Here is a 22161-nt window from a genome sequence, read left to right on the forward strand (position 1 = left end):
GCTCATGATAATAGCAGCTACCTCGTAGCTCCGCCTCCCGGAAGTCATCAAACATTATTAACCCTTTCACGACCGCGGGCAGTAAAATTACGTCCTATTTTAACGTGACTTAACGACCAGGGACGTAATTTTACGGCCTAAACTTCATTTGATTGCCGTGGCCATAGCAACGGCTTTCAAATGATGTCCCCTGCTGTTTCTTACAGCAGGGGACCTTTGCTTGACCCCAGGGGGGGTGGCATCGCAACCCCCCATCGACGATCGTTGTGATTGGCTGTTCAAATCTGAACCGCCAACCACAACATTCGCACTGATTTCGGCAAAAATAATGCCCGAATTAGTGCGATACTGTGAGATCCTGCTATGATCTATTGTAGCAGCTACAGCAGATCATAGGTGGATCTCAAACATGCCGCCCCCAGCCCCTGCAGCACTGATTGGAGCGATTGTGCTATGACGCGCAATCGCTCCAATCAGTGTGCAGTGGGGCGGTCTGATCTGCGGGTGGCCGCCCTCCCCAGGCCTGTCCTGGTCTGGGGACCCTCCCCCAACATGTCTGCAGCGTGGAGTGGCTGGTACTTTTGGTACCACGCCACCGCTGCTGCTGCCGCCGCTTCTGATGTCACCGCCGCTCCTGCTCCAATGGTAAGTATTCCGCTCCCTGCGCGCTCTCGCGATGGCCCCTGCGCGCTCCCGTTATGGCCCCTGCCCATGCCCCCCCGATCTGCCCCCCCACGCCCCGATCTGCCCCCCGACATCCCGATCTGCTCCCCCTGCGATCTGCCCGCCTCCTCTGTCATCTCTATTCTGCTTCCTTCCTTCCTTCTTTCATTACTTCTCCGGTATCCCCCTCTGCTCTCCCCCTTGCCCCTCTGCTCTCCCCCTCCCCTTGACGTCCACTTACCTGCCTTCACCGGGTCGTCCGATTTCTTCACTGGCCCGATCACATCTGCTTCCATCTCTGGGTCCTTCCTGGGTCTTCTGCTGATCTATCCAACGTCCTGCCTGCGGCTCCTGTACAGCTGTCTATCTCGCCTGCCTTCTGTTCCTCCTGCTACTACTGTGGGTACTGTGAGTATAACTTTTTTTTTTTTCCCTGTATCCTGTCCATTTTTACACCTCATCTGTCCGTGCGTCCCGCTGAGCACTGATCACGGATGCAGATAACGGATCTGCATCCGTGGTCAATTTTTGGCGTGACTTTTTTTTTTTTTTGTATCGCATCTGTCCGTGCGTCCCGCCGAGCGCTGATCAGGGATGCACATAACGGATCTGCATCCCTGCTCAATTTATGGTGTGACTTTTTTCCGTATCCGCAACGCTTTTTGTATCGCATCTGTCCGTGCGTCCCGCCGAGCGCTGATCACGGGTGCACATAATGGATCGACATCCCTGCTCAATTTTTGGCGTTACTTTCTTTTTTTCCGTATCACCGACGCTTTTTGTATCTCATCCGAATGTGCGTCCTGCAGCGGTCGATCAGTGCACCGCGTCTGTGCGTTTGAAAAGTCAAATGGCGTTCCTTCTCTTCTGAGCCCAACCATACGCCCAAACAATTTATTTCCATCACATATGAGGTATCTGCGTACTCAGGAGAAATTGCACAAGAAGTTTTATGGTGCAGTTTTTCCTGATACCGTTGTAAAAAAAAAAAAAAAAAAAAAAGCTACCTGGTTGATGCAAAAATTTTGTGGTCAAAAAAAAAAAAAAAAAATTTCACGGTTCAACGTTATCAACTTCTATGGAGCCCCTGGGGGTGCAAGGGGCTCACCAAACATCTAGATAATTTCCTTGAGGGGATGGGGTCACTTGTGAGGGAGCTCCACTGTTTAGGCACCATAGGGGGTCTCCAAACATGACATGGCGTCCGCTAATGATTCCAACCAATTTTGCTGTCAAATGGTGCCCTTCTCTTCTGAGCCCTGCCATGCGCCCAAACAATTACTTTCCACCACATATGAGGTATCGTCGTACTCAGGAGAAATTGCACAATACGTTTTATGGTACATTTTTTCCTGATACCCTTGTGAAAAAAAAGCTACGTGGTTCAAGTAACAGTTTTGTGGTGAAAAAAAAATTGTATTCATGGCTCAACATTATCAACTTGTGTGGAGCCCCTTGGGGCTCGCTAAACATCTAGATAAATTCCTTGAGGGGTCTAGTTTCCAAAATGGGGTCACTTGTGGGGTAGCTCCATTGTTTAGGCACCTTAGGGGGGTCTCCAAATGCAACATTACGTCAGCTAATGATTCCAACCAATTTTGCTGTCAAATGGTGCTCTTTCTCTTTGAGCCCCGCCATGCGCCCCAACATTTGATTTCCACTACATATGAGGTATCTGCGTACTCAGGAGAAAATGCACAAAACATTTTATGGTGCATTTTTTCCTGATACCCTTGTGAAAAAAAAGCTACCTAGTTGAAGCAACAGTTTTGTGGTAAAAAAAAAAAAATTCTTTTCACGGCTCAACGTTATAAACTTCTGTGAAGCCCCCAGGGGTTCAAAGTGCTCACCAAACATCTAGAAAAATTATTTGAGGGCTCTAGTTTCCAAAATGGGGTCACTTGTGGGGTAGCTCCATTGTTTAGGCACCTCAGGGGGTCTTCAAACCCGACATGGCGTCCGCTAATGAGTGCAGCTAATTTTGCAGTCAAAAATTCAAATGGCGCTCCTTGCCTTCCGAGCCCTGCCGTGTGCCCAAACATTTGATTTCCACCACATATGAGGTATCTGCGTACTCAGGAGAAAATGCACAATACATTTTATGGTGCATTTTTTCCTGATACCCTTGTGAAAAAAAAAGCTACCTAGTTGAAGCAACAGTTTCGTGGTAAAAAAAAAAATTTTTTCTTTTGATGGCTCAACGTTATAAACTTCTGTGAAGCCCCCAGACGTTCAAAGTGCTCACCAAACATCTAGAAAAATTATTTGAGAGCTCTAGTTTCCAAAATGGGGTCACTTGTGGGGTAGCTCAATTGTTTAGGCACCTCAGGGGGTCTTCAAACCCGACATGGCGTCTGCTAATGAGTGCAGCTAATTTTGTGTTCAAAAATTCAAATGGCGCTCCTTCCCTTTCGAACTCTGCCGTACGCCCAAACAATTGATTTTTACCACATATGGGGTATCAGCGTACTCAAGAGAAAATGCACAATAAATTGTAGGGTGCACTTTCTCTTTTCTCCCTTGTGAAAATTTAAAATTTTATGGCAAAATAACATTTTTGTGTTAAAAAGTAAAATTTTCATTTTTTCCTTCCACATTGCTTTGGTTGCTGTGAAGCACCTAAAGAGTTAATAAACTTCTTGGATGTGGTTTAGAGCAGAGTGAGGGGTGCAGATTTTAGAATGGGGTCACTTTTGGGTATTTTCTGTCACCTCGGCCTCTCAAAGTCACCTCAAATGTGATGTGGTCCCTAAAAAAAATTTGTTTGTAAATTTTGTTGGAAAAATGAGAAATTGCTGATGAACTTTGACCCCTTCTAACGGAAAAAAATTTTGTTTCGAAAACTGCGTTGATGTAAAGTAGACAAGTGGGAAATGTTATTTAGTAACTATTTTGTGCGACATATTTCTCAGATTTATAGGCATAAATTTTCAAAATTTGAAAATTGCGAAATTTTCAAAATTTTTGCAAAATTTCCTAAATTTTCACAAATAAACGGAAAAAATATCGGCCTAAATTTACAAGTGACATGAAGTACAATATGTCACGAAAAAACAATCTCAGAATCGCCAGGATCCGTTGAAGCGTTCCAGAGTTATAACCTGTCAAAGTGACACTGGTCAGAATTGCAAAAAATGGCCCGGTCATTAGGGTGTTTTAGTGGCCGGGGGTGAAGGGGTTAAATGTCTGATGTTCACATACACATGTTCATGTATTACAATAAATTTTTCACCTAACTATAAGCAATATATGTAGGAGTCGGTGCAAGAGAAATTGAGGAGTCTGAGTCGAAGGTTTGGCTTACCGACTCCACAGCCCTGATTGCTAGTTCTTAGGTCCCCTAGCACTGTACTGCTGCTGTACTACTGTCCTAGATTCCGCTGCTGCTATTTGTTTTTCAGTATACTGCTGCTGACATCCCTAACCTGCCTCTGCTGCTTCACCGGCCACCAACCACGATACCAGCTGCTGTGAAGTGTTCTCACCAGCTGCTGCCCTATCTATCTATCCTGGTCAACACCTGCTGCCATCTATCTCCAGTAACTATTGCTCCCGTACCCCTGGGACCAGCCATTGCAGCACCAGTCTTCCCAAGTAGCACCCGGTCTCACACCTGCAGTGTAACACCCTCACCATCAGAGGCTCTGGTGAAAACCAGGTGCGGTTCTGTAGTCATACCCCTCTGGGTTTTCTGTTTGCTGTAGCCCAGTGCATTTGCTAAATCCCTGCTTGTCCGACTAGCATAACAGTTTGCCCAGGTCATGAACACCACTGCCCCTATGTTCTCAGCTCAGCGAGAATTTGCTCATGTATGGGAGGAACAACACCAACTCATAACCATTCTGCAGGTTATTGACATTCAACTGAGCTCCCTGCAGCTGGCACATCATGCAACCACCAACGCTGTGCTTACCAACCTTCAAGAAGAGCTCTCTCTTCAGGAAGGTACACATTGTCGGGAGTATCTTGCCTCTGTGAACGAACGGTTGACAGCCTTGCAGAATGCTACCAGCTAAGCTTCTACGCTTTCAGTCTTGGCACCTTCAGTGTCGGCTTCTCTCCCTGCCGGCAGTCTGCCCCCTTGTCTCAACAGACCTCCACAGTGCCGAGGGGATCTGAAGCTTTATAGAAGGTTTCTCAATCAGTGCCAGTTTCACTTGCATCTCCTGCCGCAGCAGTATCCCACAGATGGCGTCAAAGTGGCCTTCCTGGCTTCTCACCTAGAGGGCGAAGCTCTGGACTGGATGAATCCATTCCTAGAGAGGCTTGATCCACTTGTCACCAACCTGCCTCTCTTCCTGGAGGCCTTCCAGAAGGGTTTTGATGAACCTGGCTGTATCGCATCTGCTACTGAAGCACTGTTTGACCTGCAACTAAGGGATCTCACCGTAGGCCAATACGCCATAAAATTCCGCACCTTATCGTTTGAGCTGCAGTGGACCAATAAGCCATTGGTCGGAGCATTCTGGCGAGGCCTATCCATTAAAATCAAGGACGCGCTGGCTGACAGTACTTTACCCTTCTCTCTGGACAACCTGATTAGTTTAGCTGTTCAGATTGAACTGTGCTTTCAGGAACGCGCTTGAGAGGAGGCCATTGCACCCAGTATCCTCTGTCCTGAGGTCCACGGTTCCTCGTACAAGCAGTCGCATAGCTAATGGAGAATGATCAAGTGCATCCAGCCCGCTGCCGCCAGGAGATCCGTTGCACCACTAAGGGGTGCTACTACTGCGGAACGTAAGCTCCGCACATCTTATATGCTTCTTCCCAAGAAGCTGGGAAACTTTCCAGCCTGAGGTCGGTATGAGAGGCTACCCTATGTGATTGCAAGTCCTCTTCACCTCTATATATGACTGTGTCTGTAACTAGTAGCGACTCCAGCTTCTATGAACTGGCCCTTCTGGATTCTGGAGCTGACGGGAATTTCATACAACAGACTATAGTGGATCGGTACTGGATTCCTGTTAGTCAGCTGCAAACTCCAATTACTGTGCGATCGGTGGACAAAAGGCCTCTGCCCGAGGCCATCCAGTTCGTCATCAAAATAGTTGTCCTACATGTGGGAATGCTGCATACGGAGACAGCCTTTCATGACGCATCCGCTGTTGCTGGGCATACCGTGGCTTTGGAAGCATGAACCAGTTCTGGACTGGAGATCTGCTCAGGTGGTGTCACACCTGCAATGAAAGCTGTTTTGTTGTTGTGCAGCCCCCTTGACCGCCTGTGAGACTTTCTAATCTTCTGGGTCTAACCGCAACACCAGAAAACTTCATCCATTACACATTCATGTTAAGAACCTACAACTCTGCCCTTCACCTCGCCAAACAGACCTAGTTAACCACCCTGATATCCTCACTATCCAGCAATCAGAAAAAGCTCTTCGACACCTTTCACTCCCTCCTCAGTCCCAAAACACAGACCCCTATCACAGATCTTCACGCTGATGATATGTCCTCCTATTTAACAGAGAAAATAGAAAACATCCGCTGAGAGATCAGCTCCCAGCCACCAAGCGTCGTGATTCCCATCCCTCCCCACATCCCATCCAGCTCACTTTCCACATTTGACCCAGTTGCAGAGGAATCTCTTCTCATGCTACCACTTGCCCTACTGATCTCTTCCCCTCACACCTGCTCCAGCCCCTCTCTCCTCTTATCACTACTCACCAAACTAAAATCTTCACTCTCTCTCACTTCTGGCATCTTCTCCTCCTCCCTCAAACACTATCATTACTCTTGACCCATCTTGCACAAAGAACTACAGACCAGTCTCCAATCTCCCCTTCATCTCCAAACTCTTGGAGCGCCTGGTCTATTCTCGCCTCACCCGCTACCTCTCCTCTCACTCTCTTCTAGATCCTTTACAGTCTGGCTTCTGCCCCTTACACTCAACAGAAACTGCCCTTGTCAATGTAACCAATGAGCTATTGACAGCAAAACGTAATAATGACCACTCTCTGCTTATCCTTCTTGACCTCTCTGCCGCCTTCGACACCGTTGACCACCATCTCCTTCTTTCTATGCTCCATTCAATCGGCCTAAAGGACACTGTGCTGTCCTGGTTTTCTTCCTATCTTTCTGGCCGCTCATTCAGTGTATCATTTGCTGGCTCCACACCTTCTCCTCTTCCTCTCACTGTTGGGGTCCCTCAAGGTTCAGTCCTCGGCCCTCTTCTTTTCTCCCTCTACAGCTTTGTGGTGATAGATAGAGATGAGGGTGAAGATGTAGTGTGTGCTGGGTGGAGATGTAGGACCAACTATCTCTGCCAGCAGCACCCTGCTTGTGGTGGGCCCCCACTGACATGATAATGTATTAGCTGCGAGCTGCAGTCCCATGTAACTCCACAGGTAATACAGTGATACTTTTGTGAGTACAGATAGTAGTGATTGCTCCTCTGGTTCACACTGCTGCTGGTTCTGCATGTGCTGCTGTTTTGGGCTGGAGGGAGGAGTACGGCAGAATCAGTGAGATGACAGCAGACTGTATTTATCTATTGCTGATAATAACAGACTGCTACAAACCACACATCTTCAGCATTTTTGCCCTAGGTCAACTTTAAGTCACAAGTTGATCACCTATCACGTGAACATCCTCACCTGCACCTCAAACATCATAGATATGAAACTTTATGATGCTGCAATTGGCAATTTTCCAGTGGGGATATTTCAGGGAACCCCCTGCTGCACCTCACTGTGCTTCCTGCAAAAAATATCAACCCCACATTGCCCCTCTCCACAATGTATGATATGCAGGCCTATCACTGTAAGTGTCTGTGGGGACACAGTATACAGGGGATATCATATTGTGTATGGGTAGCTCAAAGTTCATCACTCAGTATTATACTGCGCTTCCCTTAAGGCCGCTTTACACGCAACGACGTCGCTAACGAGATGTCGTTGGGGTCACGGAATTCGTGAAGCACATTCGGCCTCGTTAGTGACGTCGTTGCGTGTGAAACGCATGAACGACTGTTAACGATCAACGATAAGGTAAGTAATTTTGATCGTTAACACGTTGTTCTAATCCCAATTATCGTTGCTGTTGCAGGACGCAGGTTGTTCGGCGTTCCTGCGGCAGCACACATCGCCATGTGTGACAATGCAGGAACGAGGAACATCACCGTACCTGCAGCCGCCCGCAATGAGGAAGGAAGTAGGTGTGCGGGATGTTCGGCCCGCTCATCCCCGCCCCTCCGCTTCTATTGGGCGGCCACTTACTGACGTCGAACGAATCGCCCCCCTAGAAAGGAGGCGGTTCGCCGGCCATAGCGACGTCGCTAGGCAGGTAAGTATGTGTGACCTTTCCTAGCGATGTTGTGCACCACGGGCAGCGATTTGCCCATGACGCACAACCGACGGGGGCGGGTGCTTTCACTAGCGACATCGCTAGCGATGACGCTGTGTGTAAAGTGCCCTTTACACTGAGCGCCAGGAGATGGAAGCTGAAAAGTGTAAGCAATCTCTACTCTACTTCTGGCACTTAGTCTCTGCAGAGAGACCAATGAGGAGAACAGACTGTCAGTCAATACATGTCTAACACGGAGAAATCTGGTCTAGGCTATTTTGAGGGCATTTTCTTTTCTCCTGTGTGATGCTGCCTGCTTATGATTGGTCAGTGTTATATAGGTGAAGAAGTGCATGTCCCCAGAGGAAAATCTCTGGTATTGCCCCATTGGTGTAATATAAATTATAACTGTCATGAAACAGCACTCCACTGCCCCCAATTGTCATGGAGATTAGGAAAGATCGCACCATCATGGCCAACAATGGTCAGGACGATCACACAATTGACTGAAGATTAATGGATGAAGCGATGGCGGGTTTCGCTACTAGGCCAGTTATTGGATCATTTCTGAATTAGTATATAGTATATACACACTTGATTCCAACACCCGTGTCGATATATATATATATATATATATATATATATATATATTAGTTATTTCATATATATATATATATATATATATATATATATATATATATATATATATATATATATATATATATATATATATATATATATATATATATATATATATATATATACACACACAGTTAGGTCCAGAAATATTTGGACAGTGACACAATTTTGGCGAGTTGGGCTCTGCATGCCACCACATTGGATTTGAAATGAAATCTCTACAACAGAATTCAAGTGCAGATTGTAACGTTTAATTTGAAGGTTTGAACAAAAATATCTGATAGAAATTGTAGGAATTGTCACATTTCTTTACAAACACTCCACATTTTAGGAGGTCAAAAGTAATTGGACAAATAAACCAAACCCAAACAAAATATTTTTATTTTCAATATTTTGTTGCGAATCCTTTGGAGGCAATCACTGCCTTAAGTCTGGAACCCATGGACATCACCAAACGCCGGGTTTCCTCCTTCTTAATGCTTTGCCAGGCCTTTACAGCTGCAGCCTTCAGGTCTTGCTTGTTTGTGGGTCTTTCCGTCTTAAGTCTGGATTTGAGCAAGTGAAATGCATGCTCAATTGGGTTAAGATCTGGTGATTGACTTGGCCATTGCAGAATGTTCCACTTTTTTGCACTCATTAACTCCTGGGTAGCTTTGGCTGTATGCTTGGGGTCATTGTCCATCTGTACTATGAAGCGCCGTCCGATCAACTTTGCGGCATTTGGCTGAATCTGGGCTGAAAGTATATCCCGGTACACTTCAGAATTCATCCGGCTACTCTTGTCTGCTGTTATGTCATCAATAAACACAAGTGACCCAGTGCCATTGAAAGCCATGCATGCCCATGCCATCACGTTGCCTCCACCATGTTTTACAGAGGATGTGGTGTGCCTTGGATCATGTGCCGTTCCCTTTCTTCTCCAAACTTTTTTCTTCCCATCATTCTGGTACAGGTTGATTTTTGTCTCATCTGTCCATAGAATACTTTTCCAGAACTGAGCTGGCTTCATGAGGTGTTTTTCAGCAAATGTAACTCTGGCCTGTCTATTTTTGGAATTGATGAATGGTTTGCATCTAGATGTGAACCCTTTGTATTTACTTTCATGGAGTCTTCTCTTTACTGGTGACTTAGAGACAGATACACCTACTTCACTGAGAGTGTTCTGGACTTCAGTTGATGTTGTGAACGGGTTCTTCTTCACCAAAGAAAGTATGCGGCGATCATCCACCACTGTTGTCATCCGTGGACGCCCAGGCCTTTTTGAGTTCCCAAGCTCACCAGTCAATTCCTTTTTTCTCAGAATGTACCCGACTGTTGATTTTGCTACTCCAAGCATGTCTGCTATCTCTCTGATGGATTTTTTCTTTTTTTTTTCAGCCTCAGGATGTTCTGCTTCACCTCAATTGAGAGCTCCTTAGACCGCATGTTGTCTGGTCACAGCAACAGCTTCCACATGCAAAACCACACACCTGTAATCAACCCCAGACCTTTTAACTACTTCATTGATTACAGGTTAACGAGGGAGACGCCTTCAGAGTTAATTGCAGCCCTTAGAGTCCCTTGTCCAATTACTTTTGGTCCCTTGAAAAAGAGGAGGCTATGCATTACAGATCTATGATTCCTAAACCCTTTCTCCGATTTGGATGTGAAAACTCTCATATTGCAGCTGGGAGTGTGCACTTTCAGCCCATATTATATATATAATTGTATTTCTGAACATGTTTTTGTAAACAGCTAAAATAACAAAACTTGTGTCACTGTCCAAATATTTCTGGACCTAACTGTATATACACACACACATATATATATATATATATATATATATATACATATACATACACACACACACACATATACATACATATATATACACACACATTTATTATAATATATATATATATATTATATATACACACACACACACACACACACACTTCGGTCCGCTCCCTGTCCAGCTCCGCAATAACCCAAGAAAAACTAGCTACCACCATCAATCGTTTATACAGACAGGTTGGACACCCATTACTGGTATTGTCTGGCTTCACAAGGCTTCAGGGATGCGGTTTATAGAGCAAAAGGAACAAAACTATTAAATGTTATATATTTAATCCAACAATTAGGCAGTGATTCAAAAAATTTACAAGAGAAGTTACAAAGGGGACAAGACATAAAAATAAAAAGGAAAAACTAAAGAAAGTTACTAGGCGTGTGGTCATAGGAATGGCAGAGATCTTGTGAGGAGGAGCACTGCATTTGGAAAATGGTACAGTACTTACAGCACGGTGAATCTCCCAGAACTGACCCCTGACTCCGGGCCATGATCCACTTTAACCAGGTACCAGCTGCTCCCACCTACCTCCCCAGCAGAGCTCCACTGGAGGCAGGTAACTGAGATGAGGCTCAGGTACCAAAAATGTGACGTTCTCAATGACATCTGCTAATGCCGACCGCAGAAAACAAAGGTTTCCACTAACCTGGTGATACAGACAGCCGGCGCTCCTCCACCACAACATCCGAGTACAGATCCCGGTGTCCTTCTACATAATCCCACTGCTCCAGGGAGAAATATACAGCGACGTCCTGACACCGGAGAGGAACCTGACAACCAACAAGACCGACATTACCCAGAATCCTCCAGTGTACACTGTATAATCTCCCAGCAGTCTCCTCTCATCCCCCAGAATCCTCCAGTGTACACTGTATAATCTCCTAGCAGTCTCCTCTCCTGATCCCCCAGAATCCTCCAGTGTACACTGTATAATCTCCCAGCAGTCTCCTCTCATCCCCCAGAATCCTCCAGTGTACACTGTATAATCTCCCAGCAGTCTCCTCTCATCCCCCAGAATCCTCCAGTGTACACTGTATAATCTCCCAGCAGTCACCTCTCATCCCCCAGAATCCTCCAGTGTACACTGTATAATCTCCCAGCAGTCTCCTCTCATCCCCCAGAATCCTCTGGTGTACACTGTATAATCTCCCAGCAGTCTCCTCATCCCCCAGAATCCTCCAGTGTACACTGTATAATCTCCCAGCAGTCACCTCTCATCCCCCAGAATCCTCCAGTGTACACTGTATAATCTCCCAGCAGTCTCCTCTCATCCCCCAGAATCCTCTGGTGTACACTGTATAATCTCCCAGCAGTCTCCTCATCCCCCAGAATCCTCCAGTGTACACTGTATAATCTCCCAGCAGTCACCTCTCATCCCCCAGAATCCTCCAGTGTACACTGTATAATCTCCCAGCAGTCTCCTCTCATCCCCCAGAATCCTCTGGTGTATACTGTATAATCTCCCAGCAGTCTCCTCATCCCCCAGAATCCTCCAGTGTACACTGTATAATCTCCCAGCAGTCTCCTCTCATCCCCCAGAATCCTCCAGTGTACACTGTATAATCTCCCAGCAGTCACCTCTCATCCCCCAGAATCCTCCAGTGTACACTGTATAATCTCCCAGCAGTCTCCTCTCATCCCCCAGAATCCTCTGGTGTACACTGTATAATCTCCCAGCAGTCACCTCTCCGGTCAGCAGCTCGGTGATCTTGTTGGTGAGGTGGAGGATCTTCTCAGGTGTCGGGGAGTGCGGGGCTTCTGTGTTGTGGCTCTGGATCTCGCTCCGTCCTCCACACAGATGCGGGGTCCCACACTCCCCAGACGTCGTCTTCACCACCATTTGCTCCTGTATACAGTGAGAGACGGTGATCACCACATAGATTCTAATAATCCTCCATCTTTTCAGTCATTCCTGTTATAGTAATAGAGATAAGTGTGATCTCTCGGGAGATTCTCACCTTTCCCTTTAACAAGTCGATCATCTCTAGGGTGAGGAGCCATATCCGTGCAGCCATGTTGCTTTTGTCCTCGTCTACCCTTGTGGGGTCATTTTTCCTCCTGACGTCCTGGTCCTGATCCTTCTGCCCCTCCATGTATTCCCACTCTTCCATGGAGAAATAGACAGCGACATCCTGACACCTGATAGGAACCTGACAGACATATACCGACATTACCCAGAATCCTCCAGTGTATACTGTAGAATTTCCCAGCATTCCCTGCACTCACCTCTCCGGTCAGCAGCTCAGTCATCTCTCTGGTGAGGTCTAGGATCTTCTTCTCAGGCATCGGGGGGTGCGGGGCGTCTGTGATGGGGCGCTCATTACTGCTCCGTCCTCCGGATACGTGGAGATGAATGATGGGGGCCGCACAGTCACCTGTCGTCTTCTCCACTATTGTGTAATCCTGTGTAAGGAGAGATGCTGGTGAGTATTAGGCCTCAATCACACCTGCCTGTCTCCAGTGTGTGGAGCCCATTGTCACACCTGCCTGTCTCCAGTGCGTGGAGGCCATTGTCACACCTGCCTGTCTCCAGTGTGTGGAGGCCATTGTCACACCTGCCTGTCTCCAGTGTGTGGAGGCCATTGTCACACCTGCCTGTCTCCAGTGTGTGGAGGCCATTGTCACACCTGCCTGTCTCCAGTGCGTGGAGGCCATTGTCACACCTGCCTGTCTCCAGTGTGTGGAGGCCATTGTCACACCTGCCTGTCTCCAGTGTGTGGAGGCCATTGTCACTCCTGCCTGTCTCCAGTGTGTGGAGGCCTCTGTCACACCTGCCTGTCTCCAGTGTGTGGAGGCCATTGTCACACCTGCCTGTCCCCAGTGTGTGGAGGCCACTGTCACACCTGCCTGTCTCCAGTGTGTGGAGGCCATCGTCACACCTGCCTGTCTCCAGTGTGTGGAGGCCACTGTCACACCTGCCTGTCTCCAGTGTGTGGAGGCCATCGTCACATCTGCTTGTCTCCAGTGTGTGGAGGCCACTGTCACACCTGCCTGTCTCCAGTGTGTGGAGGCCACTGTCACACCTGCCTGTCTCCAGTGTGTGGAGGCCATTGTCACACCTGCCTGTCTCCAGTGTGTGGAAGCCATTGTCACACCTGCCTGTCTCCTCTGTGTGGAGGCCATTGTCACACCTACCGGTGACCTGGTCACATATATACAGTCATATGAAAAAGTTTGGGCACCCCTATTAATGTTAACCTTTTTTCTTTATAACAATTTGGGTTTTTGCTATTTCAGTTTCATATATCTAATAACTGATGGACTGAGTAATATTTCTGAATTGAAATGAGGTTTATTGTACTAACAAAAAATGTGCAATCTGCATTTAAACTAAATTTGACCGGTGCATAAGTATAGGCACCTCAACATAAAAGTGACAATATTTTGTGGATCCTCCTTTTGCACAAATCACAGCCTCTAGTGGCTTCCTGTAGCTTGTAATGAGTTCCTGGATCATGGATGAAGGTATTTTTGACCATTCCTGTTTACAAAACAATTCCAGTTCAGTTAAGTTTGATGGTCGCTGAGCATGGACAGCCGCTTCACATCATCCCACAGATTTTCAATGATATTCAGGTCTGGAGACTGAGATGGCAATTCCAGAACATTGTAATTGTTCCTCTGCATGAATGCCTGAGTAGATTTGGAGCGGTGTTTTGGATCATTGTCTTGCTGAAATATCCATCCCCTGCGTAACTTCAACTTCGTCATTGATTCTTGCACATTATTGTCAAGAATCTGCTGATACTGAGTTGAATCCATGCGACCCTCAACTTTAACAAGATTCCCGGTGCCGGCATTGGCCACACAGCCCCAAAGCATGATGGAACCTACACTAAATTTTACTGTGGGTAGCAAGTGCTTTTCTTGGAATGCCGTGTTTTTTGCCTCCATGCATAACGCCTTTTTGTATGACCAAACAACTCAATCTTTGTTTCATCAGTCCACAGGACCTTCGTCCAAAATGTAACTGGCTTGTCCAAATTTGCTTTTGCATACCTCAGGCGACTGTTTGTGGCGTGCTTGCAGAAACGGCTTCTTTCGCATCACTCTCCCATACAGCTTCTCCTTGTGCAAAGTGCGCTGTATTACTTACAGCAAGATGGAATTGCAGCTGTATATTGCTCAGGCCAAAAGACTACTACTACTCCAGCAGGATACAGCTAAACCCCCACTAGGTGGAGGCAACACAGGTGCAGGTGGATCCATTCACACGCACTTCCAAATATGGAGGAGGTGATGGCTGGATGGTAAAACTGCACACTGGTGGCTTGCATAGAGCACTGTTCACACTAGCAGACGCACAGTCACAAACCCGCAGCCTATTAGGTGACGCCCATACTATTAGATCAGGCGGGCTGCCAAGCCGTACCCCCACTGCGCGCTACGTAGGGACAGAAACTCTGATAGCAAGGCCTAACAAAAAGGGGCCTGGCTGTATCCTGTACAAAAAAGTTTTTGAGGTTTTTTGTTAGCGTTATGGCCATAAGACGTAAGCCTACAACCCTCCACCAGTTGCAGTTTTACCATCCAGCCATCACCTCCTCCATATTTGGAAGTGCGTGTGAATGGCTCCACCTGCACCTGTGTTGCCTCCACCTAGTGGGGGTTTAGCTGTATCCTGCTGGAGTAGTAGTAGTCTTTTGGCCTGAGCAATATACAGCTGCAATTCCATCTTGCTGTAAGTAATGATATTTTCTTTTTGCTTTTTTATATCATATGTAGTGTAGGGACCTACAAGCATGAGGTTCCCGTGACGAGGGTTGTAGGCTTACGTCTTATGGCCATAACGCTAACAAAAAACCTCAAAAACTTTTTTGTACAGGATACAGCCAGGCCCCTTTTTGTTAGGCCTTGCTATCAGAGTTTCTGTCCCTACGTAGCGCGCAGTGGGGGTACGGCTTGGCAGCCCGCCTGATCTAATAGTATGGGCGTCACCTAATAGGCTGCGGGTTTGTGACTGTGCGTCTGCTAGTGTGAACAGTGCTCTATGCAAGCCACCAGTGTGCAGTTTTACCATCCAGCCATCACCTCCTCCATATTTGGAAGTGCGTGTGAATGGCTCCACCTGCACCTGTGTTGCCTCCACCTAGTGGGGGTTTAGCTGTATCCTGCTGGAGTAGTAGTAGTCTTTTGGCCTGAGCAATATACAGCTGCAATTCCATCTTGCTGTAAGTAATGATATTTTCTTTTTGCTTTTTTATATCATATGTAGTGTAGGGACCTACAAGCATGAGGTTCCCGTGACGAGGGTTGTAGGCTTACGTCTTATGGCCATAACGTGATAACGCTAACAAAAAACCTCAAAAACTTTTTTGTACAGGATACAGCCAGGCCCCTTTTTGTTAGGCCTTGCTATCAGAGTTTCTGTCCCTACGTAGCGCGCAGTGGGGGTACGGCTTGGCAGCCCGCCTGATCTAATAGTATGGGCGTCACCTAATAGGCTGCGGGTTTGTGACTGTGCGTCTGCTAGTGTGAACAGTGCTCTATGCAAGCCACCAGTGTGCAGTTTTACCATCCAGCCATCACCTCCTCCATATTTGGAAGTGCGTGTGAATGGCTCCACCTGCACCTGTGTTGCCTCCACCTAGTGGGGGTTTAGCTGTATCCTGCTGGAGTAGTAGTAGTCTTTTGGCCTGAGCAATATACAGCTGCAATTCCATCTTGCTGTAAGTAATGATATTTTCTTTTTGCTTTTTTATATCATATGTAGTGTAGGGACCTACAAGCATGAGGTTCCCGTGACGAGGGTTGTAGGCTTACGTCTTATGGCCATAACGCTAACAAAAAACCTCAAAAACTTTTTTGTACAGGATACAGCCAGGCCCCTTTTTGTTAGGCCTTGCTATCAGAGTTTCTGTCCCTACGTAGCGCGCAGTGGGGGTACGGCTTGGCAGCCCGCCTGATCTAATAGTATGGGCGTCACCTAATAGGCTGCGGGTTTGTGACTGTGCGTCTGCTAGTGTGAACAGTGCTCTATGCAAGCCACCAGTGTGCAGTATTACCATCCAGCCATCACCTCCTCCATATTTGGAAGTGCGTGTGAATGGCTCCACCTGCACCTGTGTTGCCTCCACCTAGTGGGGGTTTAGCTGTATCCTGCTGGAGTAGTAGTAGTAGTCTTTTGGCCTGAGCAATATACAGCTGCAATTCCATCTTGCTGTAAGTAATGATATTTTCTTTTTGCTTTTTTATATCATATGTAGTGTAGGGACCTACAAGCATGAGGTTCCCGTGACGAGGGTTGTAGGCTTACGTCTTATGGCCATAACGCTAACAAAAAACCTCAAAAACTTTTTTGTACAGGATACAGCCAGGCCCCTTTTTGTTAGGCCTTGCTATCAGAGTTTCTGTCCCTACGTAGCGCGCAGTGGGGGTACGGCTTGGCAGCCCGCCTGATCTAATAGTATGGGCGTCACCTAATAGGCTGCGGGTTTGTGACTGTGCGTCTGCTAGTGTGAACAGTGCTCTATGCAAGCCACCAGTGTGCAGTTTTACCATCCAGCCATCACCTCCTCCATATTTGGAAGTGCGTGTGAATGGCTCCACCTGCACCTGTGTTGCCTCCACCTAGTGGGGGTTTAGCTGTATCCTGCTGGAGTAGTAGTAGTCTTTTGGCCTGAGCAATATACAGCTGCAATTCCATCTTGCTGTAAGTAATGATATTTTCTTTTTGCTTTTTTATATCATATGTAGTGTAGGGACCTACAAGCATGAGGTTCCCGTGACGAGGGTTGTAGGCTTACGTCTTATGGCCATAACGCTAACAAAAAACCTCAAAAACTTTTTTGTACAGGATACAGCCAGGCCCCTTTTTGTTAGGCCTTGCTATCAGAGTTTCTGTCCCTACGTAGCGCGCAGTGGGGGTACGGCTTGGCAGCCCGCCTGATCTAATAGTATGGGCGTCACCTAATAGGCTGCGGGTTTGTGACTGTGCGTCTGCTAGTGTGAACAGTGCTCTATGCAAGCCACCAGTGTGCAGTTTTACCATCCAGCCATCACCTCCTCCATATTTGGAAGTGCGTGTGAATGGCTCCACCTGCACCTGTGTTGCCTCCACCTAGTGGGGGTTTAGCTGTATCCTGCTGGAGTAGTAGTAGTCTTTTGGCCTGAGCAATATACAGCTGCAATTCCATCTTGCTGTAAGTAATGATATTTTCTTTTTGCTTTTTTATATCATATGTAGTGTAGGGACCTACAAGCATGAGGTTCCCGTGACGAGGGTTGTAGGCTTACGTCTTATGGCCATAACGCTAACAAAAAACCTCAAAAACTTTTTTGTACAGGATACAGCCAGGCCCCTTTTTGTTAGGCCTTGCTATCAGAGTTTCTGTCCCTACGTAGCGCGCAGTGGGGGTACGGCTTGGCAGCCCGCCTGATCTAATAGTATGGGCGTCACCTAATAGGCTGCGGGTTTGTGACTGTGCGTCTGCTAGTGTGAACAGTGCTCTATGCAAGCCACCAGTGTGCAGTTTTACCATCCAGCCATCACCTCCTCCATATTTGGAAGTGCGTGTGAATGGCTCCACCTGCACCTGTGTTGCCTCCACCTAGTGGGGGTTTAGCTGTATCCTGCTGGAGTAGTAGTAGTCTTTTGGCCTGAGCAATATACAGCTGCAATTCCATCTTGCTGTAAGTAATGATATTTTCTTTTTGCTTCTTTATATCATATGTAGTGTAGGGACCTACAAGCATGAGGTTCCCGTGACGAGGGTTGTAGGCTTACGTCTTATGGCCATAACGCTAACAAAAAACCTCAAAAACTTTTTTGTACAGGATACAGCCAGGCCCCTTTTTGTTAGGCCTTGCTATCAGAGTTTCTGTCCCTACGTAGCGCGCAGTGGGGGTACGGCTTGGCAGCCCGCCTGATCTAATAGTATGGGCGTCACCTAATAGGCTGCGGGTTTGTGACTGTGCGTCTGCTAGTGTGAACAGTGCTCTATGCAAGCCACCAGTGTGCAGTTTTACCATCCAGCCATCACCTCCTCCATATTTGGAAGTGCGTGTGAATGGCTCCACCTGCACCTGTGTTGCCTCCACCTAGTGGGGGTTTAGCTGTATCCTGCTGGAGTAGTAGTAGTCTTTTGGCCTGAGCAATATACAGCTGCAATTCCATCTTGCTGTAAGTAATGATATTTTCTTTTTGCTTTTTTATATCATATGTAGTGTAGGGACCTACAAGCATGAGGTTCCCGTGACGAGGGTTGTAGGCTTACGTCTTATGGCCATAACGCTAACAAAAAACCTCAAAAACTTTTTTGTACAGGATACAGCCAGGCCCCTTTTTGTTAGGCCTTGCTATCAGAGTTTCTGTCCCTACGTAGCGCGCAGTGGGGGTACGGCTTGGCAGCCCGCCTGATCTAATAGTATGGGCGTCACCTAATAGGCTGCGGGTTTGTGACTGTGCGTCTGCTAGTGTGAACAGTGCTCTATGCAAGCCACCAGTGTGCAGTATTACCATCCAGCCATCACCTCCTCCATATTTGGATGTGCGTGTGAATGGCTCCACCTGCACCTGTGTTGCCTCCACCTAGTGGGGGTTTAGCTGTATCCTGCTGGAGTAGTAGTAGTCTTTTGGCCTGAGCAATATACAGCTGCAATTCCATCTTGCTGTAAGTAATGATATTTTTTTTTGCTTTTTTATATCATATGTAGTGTAGGGACCTACAAGCATGAGGTTCCCGTGACGAGGGTTGTAGGCTTACGTCTTATGGCCATAACGCTAACAAAAAACCTCAAAAACTTTTTTGTACAGGATACAGCCAGGCCCCTTTTTGTTAGGCCTTGCTATCAGAGTTTCTGTCCCTACGTAGCGCGCAGTGGGGGTACGGCTTGGCAGCCCGCCTGATCTAATAGTATGGGCGTCACCTAATAGGCTGCGGGTTTGTGACTGTGCGTCTGCTAGTGTGAACAGTGCTCTATGCAAGCCACCAGTGTGCAGTTTTACCATCCAGCCATCACCTCCTCCATATTTGGAAGTGCGTGTGAATGGCTCCACCTGCACCTGTGTTGCCTCCACCTAGTGGGGGTTTAGCTGTATCCTGCTGGAGTAGTAGTAGTCTTTTGGCCTGAGCAATATACAGCTGCAATTCCATCTTGCTGTAAGTAATGATATTTTCTTTTTGCTTTTTTATATCATATGTAGTGTAGGGACCTACAAGCATGAGGTTCCCGTGACGAGGGTTGTAGGCTTACGTCTTATGGCCATAACGCTAACAAAAAACCTCAAAAACTTTTTTGTACAGGATACAGCCAGGCCCCTTTTTGTTAGGCCTTGCTATCAGAGTTTCTGTCCCTACGTAGCGCGCAGTGGGGGTACGGCTTGGCAGCCCGCCTGATCTAATAGTATGGGCGTCACCTAATAGGCTGCGGGTTTGTGACTGTGCGTCTGCTAGTGTGAACAGTGCTCTATGCAAGCCACCAGTGTGCAGTTTTACCATCCAGCCATCACCTCCTCTATATTTGGAAGTGCGTGTGAATGGCTCCACCTGCACCTGTGTTGCCTCCACCTAGTGGGGGTTTAGCTGTATCCTGCTGGAGTAGTAGTAGTCTTTTGGCCTGAGCAATATACAGCTGCAATTCCATCTTGCTGTAAGTAATGATATTTTCTTTTTGCTTTTTTATATCATATGTAGTGTAGGGACCTACAAGCATGAGGTTCCCGTGACGAGGGTTGTAGGCTTACGTCTTATGGCCATAACGCTAACAAAAAACCTCAAAAACTTTTTTGTACAGGATACAGCCAGGCCCCTTTTTGTTAGGCCTTGCTATCAGAGTTTCTGTCCCTACGTAGCGCGCAGTGGGGATACGGCTTGGCAGCCCGCCTGATCTAATAGTATGGGCGTCACCTAATAGGCTGCGGGTTTGTGACTGTGCGTCTGCTAGTGTGAACAGTGCTCTATGCAAGCCACCAGTGTGCAGTTTTACCATCCAGCCATCACCTCCTCCATATTTGGAAGTGCGTGTGAATGGCTCCACCTGCACCTGTGTTGCCTCCACCTAGTGGGGGTTTAGCTGTATCCTGCTGGAGTAGTAGTAGTCTTTTGGCCTGAGCAATATACAGCTGCAATTCCATCTTGCTGTAAGTAATGATATTTTCTTTTTGCTTTTTTATATCATATGTAGTGTAGGGACCTACAAGCATGAGGTTCCCGTGACGAGGGTTGTAGGCTTACGTCTTATGGCCATAACGCTAACAAAAAACCTCAAAAACTTTTTTGTACAGGATACAGCCAGGCCCCTTTTTGTTAGGCCTTGCTATCAGAGTTTCTGTCCCTACGTAGCGCGCAGTGGGGGTACGGCTTGGCAGCCCGCCTGATCTAATAGTATGGGCGTCACCTAATAGGCTGCGGGTTTGTGACTGTGCGTCTGCTAGTGTGAACAGTGCTCTATGCAAGCCACCAGTGTGCAGTTTTACCATCCAGCCATCACCTCCTCCATATTTGGAAGTGCGTGTGAATGGCTCCACCTGCACCTGTGTTGCCTCCACCTAGTGGGGGTTTAGCTGTATCCTGCTGGAGTAGTAGTAGTCTTTTGGCCTGAGCAATATACAGCTGCAATTCCATCTTGCTGTAAGTAATGATATTTTCTTTTTGCTTTTTTATATCATATGTAGTGTAGGGACCTACAAGCATGAGGTTCCCGTGACGAGGGTTGTAGGCTTACGTCTTATGGCCATAACGTGATAACGCTAACAAAAAACCTCAAAAACTTTTTTGTACAGGATACAGCCAGGCCCCTTTTTGTTAGGCCTTGCTATCAGAGTTTCTGTCCCTACGTAGCGCGCAGTGGGGGTACGGCTTGGCAGCCCGCCTGATCTAATAGTATGGGCGTCACCTAATAGGCTGCGGGTTTGTGACTGTGCGTCTGCTAGTGTGAACAGTGCTCTATGCAAGCCACCAGTGTGCAGTTTTACCATCCAGCCATCACCTCCTCCATATTTGGAAGTGCGTGTGAATGGCTCCACCTGCACCTGTGTTGCCTCCACCTAGTGGGGGTTTAGCTGTATCCTGCTGGAGTAGTAGTAGTCTTTTGGCCTGAGCAATATACAGCTGCAATTCCATCTTGCTGTAAGTAATGATATTTTCTTTTTGCTTTTTTATATCATATGTAGTGTAGGGACCTACAAGCATGAGGTTCCCGTGACGAGGGTTGTAGGCTTACGTCTTATGGCCATAACGCTAACAAAAAACCTCAAAAACTTTTTTGTACAGGATACAGCCAGGCCCCTTTTTGTTAGGCCTTGCTATCAGAGTTTCTGTCCCTACGTAGCGCGCAGTGGGGGTACGGCTTGGCAGCCCGCCTGATCTAATAGTATGGGCGTCACCTAATAGGCTGCGGGTTTGTGACTGTGCGTCTGCTAGTGTGAACAGTGCTCTATGCAAGCCACCAGTGTGCAGTTTTACCATCCAGCCATCACCTCCTCCATATTTGGAAGTGCGTGTGAATGGCTCCACCTGCACCTGTGTTGCCTCCACCTAGTGGGGGTTTAGCTGTATCCTGCTGGAGTAGTAGTAGTCTTTTGGCCTGAGCAATATACAGCTGCAATTCCATCTTGCTGTAAGTAATGATATTTTCTTTTTGCTTTTTTATATCATATGTAGTGTAGGGACCTACAAGCATGAGGTTCCCGTGACGAGGGTTGTAGGCTTACGTCTTATGGCCATAACGCTAACAAAAAACCTCAAAAACTTTTTTGTACAGGATACAGCCAGGCCCCTTTTTGTTAGGCCTTGCTATCAGAGTTTC

The 22161-nt window shown here is 47.1% G+C and overlaps 1 protein-coding gene across 1 annotated transcript in view; it reads right to left on the reverse strand.

Moving 5' to 3' along the window:
- LOC142263625 (uncharacterized) overlaps nt 1-22161 on the reverse strand; it is a 143266-nt gene that overhangs the window by 24486 nt on the left and 96619 nt on the right. The window contains 4 exon segments of the mRNA XM_075332236.1: nt 11060-11183; nt 12098-12259; nt 12372-12563; nt 12640-12816. Of these exon segments, the coding sequence (XP_075188351.1) occupies nt 11060-11183; nt 12098-12259; nt 12372-12563; nt 12640-12816 (655 nt within the window).

The sequence above is a fragment of the Anomaloglossus baeobatrachus genome, unplaced genomic scaffold (genome assembly GCF_048569485.1).
Source record: "Anomaloglossus baeobatrachus isolate aAnoBae1 unplaced genomic scaffold, aAnoBae1.hap1 Scaffold_260, whole genome shotgun sequence".
NCBI classification, from domain to species: Eukaryota; Metazoa; Chordata; class Amphibia; order Anura; family Aromobatidae; genus Anomaloglossus; species Anomaloglossus baeobatrachus.